The sequence below is a fragment of the Apis florea genome, unplaced genomic scaffold, assembly GCF_048593485.1.
Source record: "Apis florea isolate Af1SG1 unplaced genomic scaffold, ASM4859348v1 contig_2272_pilon, whole genome shotgun sequence".
In the NCBI taxonomy this organism is placed as follows: Eukaryota; Metazoa; Arthropoda; class Insecta; order Hymenoptera; family Apidae; genus Apis; species Apis florea.
Window position 1 is genome coordinate 6,397,220 of NW_028256549.1, and position 11,479 is coordinate 6,408,698.

Genomic DNA, 11,479 nt, shown 5'->3' on the forward strand with positions numbered 1-11,479 from the left:
TTTTAGAAATGCAATTGTGAAAAACAGATGTTTGTTGTACTGTATAATAAAATATTTTACTTTATCAAATTTCAAATGAAAAAAAAACAAAGTCTTTATCTTGGATAATATAATTAATTAAAGTTATCTATATTTAAAATATCTTTATACAAAAATTTTAAATTCATTAAGTAAAATATACAAAAAAAAAAAGATTTTTAAAAAAACAAAGTTTTAATTATTTTCTAAAATATCTTATATTAATATTTAATTACTTTGCTTATAATAAGAAATGTGAAAGATGTTTAAGAAAAAATAATCAAAGAGCTTTCCTATGCTAACTAGTATATAAGTTCATACATGCTTCAAAAATTTATGTAAGCTATGTTGTGTGAAATTCTATAAGAAATTTTGTAAAGACTGATTAGATATGCATCAGCATTCAAAAAAATTACAAAAAATAACAAAATTAATTAAAATTTTTCGTTATATCATATAATGAAAAGAAGTTGTAATAGAGATACATAGAAATTCTGTTGTTATGAACTGTTGTTTTGCGATTTCAAATAATCAATTAATTAATTAATCAAACTGGAATAATTTAAATAATTGTGCTCAGAATATTATCTTCCATTCCTTACTTGAAAAATAATTACATCAAAATGTAGTTTATGATGTTAATTAACATTGTATATTTGTGAAATTTATGAATATATTATGTAGACAACAATACATAATTTTTTTAATTAGTATTGCATGTACTATAAATAATATTTTTCTATATTATATAATCATTTTAAAATATTACAATCTTTTTATGTGTATATTGTTAAATACATTTATATCACTTGTTACATATAAAAATTAAAAAAAAAATTTAAAAATAATATATTTTTAATGATATAATATTTTTAATAAATATTCTGATACATATTTATGTATCATTATTATTTTTATAAAAATTTATTTAATAATTATATTATAATAATACATAAAAATATCTTATTATATATCATAAATGTAATTCAAAATTACTTTTATCATCAAAAAGTATTTTATTTATCATTTACTGTATATATTTTAATTTTTTATAAACATTGAATAGTCTGTAATTAAAATAAGATAAGTTACTAATGAACTATATAAAATAATTAAAATAGAAAATATTTTGATATTTGGTATATAAGAATATATATAAAAATATAAATATGATTTGCCAAAAAATTTATTAAAATTCTATTAATAACAATTTTATTAAAAATTCTTTGTTCTTTAAAAAAGAAGTTTATATACTAAATTTATAAAGCATAAAATCTTATCATAAAAATAATAGAATTATTAATCTTTAAAAATATAAATTATGAATATTTTTCATTTTACCATTTAATCAAAAATTTCTAATCTAAACAACGTTGAAATATTTTCATAATTTTTAGTTATTGTAAAATAATTAGAAATAATATATACTTACTATTTTTTAAATTTTGGAGTATTTATTTTTATGTCATTGTTTCCATACGATTTCGATGACGTGCATAAGTACCCATACAGGCAAAAAATCCAATGATTCCAATAATTAATCCAAGAATCAATGCTACAGTATCTCCAAAATCAAAACTCGATGAAGCCATCGCAAAATCAAATGTTGTAAGAATAGCAAATAAAAAATAAAACCACATTTTTACGAAATTTGATTGAATGACACAACACGTAACCTTCACGATAATGGTTTTAATAAACACTGTATTTATGTAATAAAATTCATATATATGCTCTAATTATTTGAAATTTATTATAAAAGTGCTATTGTTATTTTTTAATATCTTGTATTATAAATATAACATAAATTTTAATAATGTTTTCATTTGATATAATATTATTTAGTATTATTTAATCATTTTCTCAATTTTAAAAATAGTGAAATGATTTTATTTTTAATTTTATATAAAATTGATATACTATAAAAAAAAATTAAATCATTTATAATAATATTATTCTATAATAATTATTCAAAATTATTATTCTTTGCTATTTTTATATTGAATTTTCTTTAATGTTATAAAGTAATTATTCAAAGGATAAATAATAATAATAATAATAAAAAAGAAATATATATATTAAGAAATAAAATAGTATATATATAAATTTAAAATAATATTAAATAAATCATAAAAAAATATATAAATATTTCTACAAAATGTTTACATTTAATAAATATTATGTTATGTCGTATTTTAGAACATAAAGGTATTTTCTTATACATTGAATATAATTTATAATATTATAATTATATTAAATATAATTTCCATATCGAAAATTATATATATTTGTTCTAATTTTTTGTTTTTCTGCTGATATATGTATAAAATATTTTAAATATCTTTGAAAAAATAAATTCTTTTAAAACATATTTTTTTACATAATAATTTTTTTTAGAAAAAAATTTTTTAAAAAAATAATTTACAATAAATATTATGGAATAAATATAACTTAAAAGAAAAAATATAAATTTTTAAAATTCTTAAAATTTAAATAAAATTTCTTAAATATTCATTCAGAGCAACTGACCAATCAAAAGAATTTCTGTTCGTAATGTTTAAACCAGTCTATTTACGAATGCAACTGACGCAACCTATTTTGACGAAGATAAAGATATATCTTTGGGATGTTTAAGGTGGCGTCACTTGCTTACTGAGGAAATATAGAGAGAAATATTACATTAACGCGTATCGACCGAGCAAAAACAATTTTTTCCCTCTTCGCTTAGACATTTCAACATTTTGACACAGGTAGAGTGAATAAAATTGTGTGTATATTTATTTATTTCTTAAATGAGATTTTTAACATTTTAATATATTAACATGTATCTTTTTAAAGAGATAATCGTTGCCGTTTTGTAGCCATTTTGCTATCCGTTGATAAATGCAAGACGCAAGACATTTTCGTACCGACTGGTGAACCGCGTATCTCTTGTCATATATAAAATACTAATCTTTATTCCAATACTTTGAATGATTTTCTTATATACAAATCCTCTTTTTTTTTAAACATAATACTACTTCAAAGAATGTATACATCTAACAAGTATGTGCATAATACATGCATAATACAGAATATCTAAATGTCCGTGTAAATCAATTTAAAAACGAATAAATGTGAACAACCGAATTATATTTTTTCTTTAATATATTATTTTCCTTTATGTGATTAAAAAAATATATAATTATAAAAAATTTATAGATATACTTTTTATATATAAAAAGAAATAATGAATAATAAAATATTTTTTCTATTTATAAGATTATATATATTATTATATATATATTATTTATAAGATTTATATACTCTTTAAAAAGGTACATCTTAATTGTAAAAAATTGTATAAATTAAATTTATATAATTATTGTAATAAATTGTATACATATTAATACAATTTTTTCTTTAATTTTTTGTATAATTTTACTATATAAAATTAATAGAAATTAATATTAATATTCATTTTTTTTAATATAAAACGAATATATTTATATATAAGTAAAATTATAAAATTCTATTAAAAATAATAAATAATATTTTTTTTAAGATTTTTGTAATGTAATATATTTAATAAATATAAATAGTATATGTTTTTTTAAGCAATATACTTTTTGGCCAACATTTAAAAACACATATTATGGAATTGTCACATGAAATACTTGATACAATAGATATTAATGATGATAAAGACGTGATGGAAGTATTAAAACATGCTATCAATGGTGAAAATGTTATAGTAGAATCAGAAACTACAGAAGACTCTGTAGGAACAGAAATAGAAGAAATTATAGAAATAATAGAAGAAATAGAAGAAGATAAAGAAGAAATACCACAAGATGAAATTACTTTTATTGAAAACAAAAATGCTAATATTAAAACAGAAATGGAAAGTTATGCTTTTGATGAAAACAATTCAGTCTTCAAGACACAATCTGAAAAAGTATATGAAAAGAAAAATCAGTATGATAAACATAATAATAAACAACTTATAGCATATGATGTACATGAGGATTGGCAAGATGAAGATATGGAAGAAGAAGAATGTCAATTTGAATTAAACTTTGAACATAATTCAAATACATTAAATCATTGTACAGAATCTTTGCAAGGACAAAGAATATTGAGTTGTGATAAAAAATATGTAAATAATCAAACAATTTCTTTACCATTACAAACAAATAAATCAGAATTTAGGGACAATACAGAATCTTTGGATAGAATAGAAAAATGTAAATTAAATCAGGAGTTTGAAAATAATATGAATGATGAAAATATTGATAATAATGTAAGTCATGAAATTGTGAAAAATGTTGAAAATAATTTATTATACACTGTACTTGGTACAAAAAAGCAAAGTTCAATGAAAACATTGCAACCAGATAAACTTTCAGATGCTCATTATATTAAGGTTTGTATTACTTAATTATAGTCATTATAATAAATACTATTTGTGAAAATAATAATTTTATTTTTAGATGGAACAATTAGATGAAAATACTATACCAATTGGAGGAACAATTTATTATGAAGCTGATAATATAGAAACATTATATGTTGCACAGACAGTAGATGATAATGAACAATATTCTTATGATACTGCAGTAATAGAAAATGAGGAACAAGTATGGGAAACAAATAATTCAGATTCTAATCAAAATCAAGAAAAAGAAAATTCTCAGGTATTAATATAAAATTAAATGTTTGATTAAACTTTATATCTTGTTTTATTTTTCTTAATTTCAAATAATCAAATAAATTTTTTCTTCAATTTTAGAATCAAATATTTTTACATGAAGATGAAGATGGTCAATTATACTATAAAGATGAAACTGGAACTTTACAACCAGTATATTTAACTGAAGATGGACATTATGCTATTGCAGAAAATAGTAATGATTCTGAAAGTAAAGAATCACAAATTAAATCTCAACAGAATGCTAGAAAAATGGAAGAAGAATCTTACTCTATGCCAGATAATGAATTCAAATCTACTCATAACAATAAACAGGTATTTTTAATAATTTCTAAAATATATTGAAAGCATTTTTTTATTTTTGTTTTATTTTTTAGAATTCTATAATGTCTGCTGCTGATCTTGATAATGAAGACAATACTGTAACTATATCTTTAATAATATCTGAAGATGAACATGGACAAAAAAGAACACAAGTGATTATACCAACAACAGATAATTTAAAATGTGATATCTGTAATAAAAATTTTAAAACATCACTTCAATTACTTCGACATAATAGATTGAAACATGCTCGTGAAGAAGATATTACAACAAGGAATTTTCCATGTGATTTGTGTCCTAAAAGGTTAATTTTTTACAAGTAACAATTAAATTTGTAATTTTTTTAAAATGTAATTTTAAAGATAATTAATTCTTTTATTTATATTTTAGATATCCAGATCAAAATTCTTTAGCTCGTCATAGAAAGACTCATACTGGTGATCGACCATTTCAGTGCCTCGAATGTCATAAAAACTTTCCAACATCTACCGCTCTACGTCGTCATTTAACGCTTCATAATTCACAATCTCGACCTCTTCCATGCATTTACTGCGGTCGTCGTTTCGTAGATAAAGCTAGTTTGGTTAAACACGAGCAGTCACATTTGGCTGGTGATCAGCGGACCCACACATGCGATGTATGTCATAAGTCATTCTTACATGCAACTGATCTGAGTCTACATAAAAAATATCATGATCCTGATAAAAAATTTGACTGTAATGTTTGTGGTCGAGAGTTCAACAGATTGAACAATTTGCAGAGACATATGATGGTACATCAACAAGTACGTATGATAAATACGATCTTAATGTTTAAATCATTCGAGTTTCATAAGAAAAGAAAATATTGTCATATATCTTTTGCCATTTCTTTCATATTTTCTGCAATTTGTACGTACTATATAAATATAAATTGTATAAATTATATAAATTAAGGAATTTATATAATAGTTTATCTTAAAAATAAAAAAAACAATTTTCAAATTTTTTTAATAATTAAATTAAATTTTTTTTATGTATAAATTTTAGCAAGGAGCAAACGAAGAAATACTATCTTGCGATGTATGTGGTATCACGTATAAATTCATGAGTTCATTGACAAGGCATATGGTGACGACGCATATGAATCCAGAAAAATTAAGACAACAAGCAGAAGAACAACGAAGAAAGCGCGAAAATAATTACCGTCGTTATTTAGAAAATCGAAAAATTTATGAAACTCAACATTCAGGAGCATATGGAACCAAACGAAATTATCATAATACACGTATACTTAGTGGAAGTAATGATGAAGCAGCTTGATTTACATTCTTAAGTTACTATTTAATAACTTCCTAAAAAAGAATGATGATAAAACTATAGTTTTTCAAAATGAAAAGAAAAACAAAAATATGATAAATATTTGCGTATAATATAGAAATATTCCATTATCATTTTTTTTTTTTGCTATATATAATTACACAAATAAATATTAATTTAATAGATGTATAAGTCGTGTAGTATTTGAAATATTCATGTATCTTTACAAAATTCAGATATGCTTTATAGAAAAATATAGCATATGTATGTGTGTTTAAAATAGAATATGTACATATAAATATATTTCATTTTTATTGTACACTAGGTATTACATTGTAGATACTATTGTTATTAGTAATATTTCAATATATATACATTTTACTGTAATTTTTATGTAATTATAGTTATATAATATAGGTAAGTACAAAATATTGTACAAGAAAAGTAAAAATTTATAAATCAAATTTTCGTACAAATATCTTCATAAGAATTATAATTATTAATATAGAAAAATAAGTCAAAATAATTTTTTTAATTCAAATTTGTATAAAAATTATTAAAATATGAGTAAGAGAATAATATTAATGTTTTGATATTTATATTATTAATTATTCTCCTCTCATTTATTATATTAAAATTTAATTATTAATTTGAATGTAAAAATATATATACATATATATGTATATGTATTAATAAAAATGAATGTTATGAAATGAGAAATATTGTTTTTTTCTAGTAATATATATTTATAAATACATAGTAATATATATATACATCTATTGTTAATATATTTTTTTCCCACCATATATAAGACCTCATCTATGACGTAAGTATACTTCCATATATAATGGTACTTACTAGTCTGTCACATGACGAATATAAAGTGATTTGATAATAATGTATATATATATATGTATATATATATACAATAATTACTAAATTAGTTTAGTTCGATCAGAAAGAATCTGTTTTAAAATAAAATAAGGAGAAGTAATTATAATAATTATTAATAATTTCTTTATATAACTTTTACATTTTCTTTATAATTAAATATAATTAAATAAGAAAGCAGGTAAATAAAAACATAAAATATTAAATAATTATAGAGAAAAAATATTTTTAGAATAATTAATTGAAGGTTAAGCATGCAGTATAACTAAATAATATCATTAATATTTAGTAATTGTTAAATGCTGAAATTTGAAATAATTATCTATATCAATATATAAAAATGTATGATCAATAATACAAAAATTATATATTTTATCAATTATTAAAATATTAAATATCAAATATTATTATATAATATTTCTATTTTTAAAATTTATTTAACAAAGTAGTTCTTTATCTATTTATTTGTTTTAGATCTATTTATATATCAAAAAGTTAAAAAATAAAATATAACAAATTAATAATAAGTAATATTTTATTTTAAATATTTTTTTTTTAATAAAATTCATAAATTCCTTTTAATTATTATTAACATGGAGAAACATGATACACTTTTACAAATACATTTAGAAAGACCTATATATGAACAAGAAACTTTAAATGAAGATTATCATTATGAAAAACCAAAAACATTTGGTATGTATTAGATATTAAATTTTATTATTATCAATGTAAATATCATATAATGAAATTTGTTTATAGATTTTCATAATGCATTAAGTGATTTAAAATATAAAAACTGGAAATCGTGTTTTATATCTGCAATTCCATCAATACATTGGCTAAAAAATTATAACTGGAAAGAAAGTTTAATGTCTGATATAATTTCTGGTTTAACTGTAGCAATTATGCATATTCCTCAAGGCATGGCGTATGCCCTTTTAGGAAATGTACCTCCAGTAGTTGGTATATACATGGCATTCTTTCCTGTTTTAATGTATTTTTTTTTTGGCACATCTAGACATGTATCTATGGGTAAGAAAAAATTTGTATTAAACTTTGAGAATATAATAAAATAAGAAAAGGCATTTAGTATTTCATCAAGATCAAGATCTTTTTAGTATATTACATTTGATATGTATATACTTTGTAAAATACTACTTCTATTACAGAAAAACTTCTATTACAAATATCTCCTTTTAATAAGAACTTATTAGACAAACTAGAACAATGAAACATTATTGGCACTCATCAGGAACATTCGCTGTGGTTTGCTTGATGACTGGGAAAACAGTGACATCTTATTCAATATCGCACAATGAAATTACAACTCCAAATGTTACGACTACATTACCTGATTTGCCTGGAGAATATTTATATACACCAATACAAGTAGCAACAGCAGTTACACTCATGGTTGGAATATTTCAGGTAATATTTTATAGATTTATTTTATTACAATAAAATAATAATTTTTTTTTTTTTTTAGATTATTATGTACATATTTCATTTGGGTATTATAAGTACATTGTTAAGTGATCCATTAGTAAATAGTTTTACAACTGGTGCAGCAGTTTGTGTTTTAATATCTCAAATTAAAGATTTATTAGGTTTGAAAATACCAAAACAAAAGGGATATTTTAAATTTATTTTTGTAAGTATAGAATTTAAAAAAATAAATTAACTAGAAATTATACAATTTAAATGATAAATCTATTTCAGACATTGATAGATATTTTAAAAGAAATACAAAATACAAATTTAACTGCTGTATTTATATCATTAATAACTATTGTTGGTCTTATATGTAATAATGAATTTTTGAAGGTAATTTTTATTTATTAGAAAATTATTATAAAAATCTTTATAATAATAATCCTATTATTATTTATATATAATTTAAATAGCTATTTTAATTTTAGCCATGGATAAATAAAAAATGTTGTATTCCAATTCCAATTGAATTGATTGCAGTTGTGAGTGGTACTTTAATTTCAAAATATTTTTGTTTCTCTACTAAATATAATATTCAAGTTGTGGGCGATATTCCTACAGGGTATGTAAATTTAATTATTTTTCATAAATATAATTTAAGTTTTTTAATCTTTTTAATTAATAGATTACCAGTTCCAACAATTCCAACATTTAATCTATTACATTTGGTAGCAATGGATAGTATTGCTATAACTATGGTATCTTATACTATTACCATATCAATGGCTTTAATATTTGCACAAAAACTTAATTATAAAATTAATTCAAATCAAGAACTTCTTGCTATGGTAATAAAATTATTTAGTATTGTTTTTAAAATATCAAGCATATTTATAAAATATAATTTTAGGGTTTGAGTAATGTAGTAGGATCCTTTTTTTCGTGTATGCCAGTATCGGCATCTTTAAGTAGATCATTAATTCAACAGACTGTTGGTGGTCGAACGCAAATAGCTAGTATTATATCATGTACAGTATTACTTATAATTCTTTTATGGATTGGCCCATTTTTTGAACCTTTACCAAGATCTGTTCTTGCATCAATTATTATTGTATGTATAAGCGCTTTAAAATATTATTATTGTATAAGTTATTAAAATAATTATATATTTTTATAGTGAATATTAATTTATATAATTAATACATATAATACAATAATACATATAAATCTTCCTTTAGGTAGCCTTAAAGGGAATGTTTCAGCAAGCTAATCAACTTATAAAATTTTGGAAATTAAGTAAATGTGATGCATTGATTTGGATTTCAACTTTTTTGACAGTTGTAATAATAAGTATTGATATTGGCTTGCTAACTGGAATAATAATATCACTTGCAATTATTTTATTGCAAAGTGTTAGACCTTATATTTGTTTATTGGGATATATACCAAATACAGATTTATATTTGGATATGAGTAGATTTAAAGCAGTATTTATTATTTTTTATGACTAATAATATTTTTATAATAAAAAATCATGTTATATGAATAATGTTATATAAATATATTTGAATTATTTTCAGGCAGTAGAAATTCCTGGAATAAAAATTTTTCATTATTGTGGAACTTTGAATTTTGCAAATATTAATCATTTTAAATCAGAATTATATAAATTAATTGGAATAAATCCAAAAAAAATTATAGAGCATAAAATTAAGTTAAGAGAAAAAGGAATATATATGGATACAGAAGATTCAGAAGAAAAACAAGAATTACAATGTATAATAATGGATATGAGCGCATTAAGTTATATTGATTCTAGTGGCGTAATTACATTAAATTCAGTAATGAAAGAATTTCAACAAATTGATATACATTTTTATTTTGTAAGTTGTACAAGTCCTATTTTTGAAACAATCAGAAAATGTGATTTATATTTACATGGAACACTTACATTTAAGATTTTTGCCACAATACAGGATGCCAAAACGTATTTAGAAAAAGAACTTTATTCAAGATAATATGTATAATTCATCACTTTTTTAATGATAAATTATATATTAATTAATATATTATTAATATACTATTAAAAATTATATTATGTTTATAAAGATATAATATTAAATCAAATCAGTTGATACTACAAAATTTATGGAAAAATATATTTAAAACTATTTTTTGCTATAATATTTTTATATTACTATCTCTGTTATTAGAAAATTATTTCAAACCTATTTCAAATATATATTTTTAAAATTGTGATACTTAAAATAGATAAATGATTCTTTTTATATAAAATAAGCAAATATCTTCTTTGTTGTTAAAGAATTAGTACTTATTTGTTAATAATTTAATAGTTTATTTTAATTTTGTAAAAAGTGTTATTTAAATTTTTTCATGATATATATGTGGCAATACTTTATATTATGGAATTCAATCTTATTAAATATTAAATAAATTTTATGTATATATATATATATATATATAAATTTATTGAATTAATAAAGCCAAAGAATAAACATATAAAATAAAAAAAATATATTTTTACATAAAAATAAATATTTAGATTAATATACATTTTTTTGATCATTATTTCATAACTATAGTTAATATGTTATTAATATCATTTATATTGTGTGTGTATATAATTGCTTTAAGCATAAATTGTATATAATACATATATACATATGTATACATACATATATAAAATGTATATATATATTTTTTTTTTCATAGATTATTTATCTTTAGATAAGATTTGTATATAATTATATAGATTATATTTGAAAGATTTTAATAAAAAGTAATTAATGCATAATATTTTAGT

The 11,479-nt window shown here is 20.3% G+C and overlaps 2 protein-coding genes and 1 long non-coding RNA gene across 6 annotated transcripts; 2 read left to right on the forward strand and 1 right to left on the reverse strand.

The window, feature by feature from the left end:
• Positions 1-926: 926 nt before the first annotated feature.
• Positions 927-2,208, reverse strand: LOC105736135 (uncharacterized). The gene is made up of 2 exons (XR_001112456.3): positions 1,451-2,208; positions 927-1,085 (listed from the first exon to the last, which is right to left on the reverse strand). It is a non-coding gene; the product is annotated as an uncharacterized LOC105736135 (long non-coding RNA).
• Positions 2,209-2,646: 438 nt separating this feature from the next.
• Positions 2,647-7,103, forward strand: LOC100869044 (uncharacterized). Of its 3 annotated transcripts, none has more exons than XM_003695914.4 (7): positions 2,647-2,768; positions 3,616-4,423; positions 4,491-4,694; positions 4,790-5,023; positions 5,086-5,336; positions 5,423-5,816; positions 6,061-7,103. In XM_003695914.4, exons 2-7 carry the CDS (start codon positions 3,653-3,655, stop codon positions 6,331-6,333), a joined length of 2,127 nt encoding a protein of 708 aa, XP_003695962.1. In that variant the 5' UTR covers positions 2,647-2,768; positions 3,616-3,652; the 3' UTR covers positions 6,334-7,103. The 3 variants fall into 3 exon arrangements, with proteins under 3 accessions (XP_003695962.1, XP_012345003.1, XP_086758513.1); XM_012489549.3 differs by having other exon boundaries at positions 5,423-5,669; XM_086902387.1 differs by having other exon boundaries at positions 2,659-2,768; positions 3,600-4,423.
• Positions 7,104-7,159: 56 nt separating this feature from the next.
• LOC100869158 (prestin) lies at positions 7,160-11,470 on the forward strand. 2 transcript variants are annotated; one of them, XM_012489552.3, is made up of 11 exons: positions 7,160-7,402; positions 7,696-7,917; positions 7,984-8,256; positions 8,394-8,652; positions 8,711-8,875; positions 8,944-9,048; positions 9,144-9,277; positions 9,341-9,503; positions 9,566-9,766; positions 9,894-10,142; positions 10,236-11,470. In XM_012489552.3, exons 4-11 carry the CDS (start codon positions 8,452-8,454, stop codon positions 10,671-10,673), a joined length of 1,656 nt encoding a protein of 551 aa, XP_012345006.1. In that variant the 5' UTR covers positions 7,160-7,402; positions 7,696-7,917; positions 7,984-8,256; positions 8,394-8,451; the 3' UTR covers positions 10,674-11,470. The 2 variants fall into 2 exon arrangements, with proteins under 2 accessions (XP_012345006.1, XP_003695963.1); XM_003695915.4 differs by having other exon boundaries at positions 7,171-7,402; positions 8,477-8,652.
• The last annotated feature ends 9 nt before the right edge of the window (positions 11,471-11,479 follow it).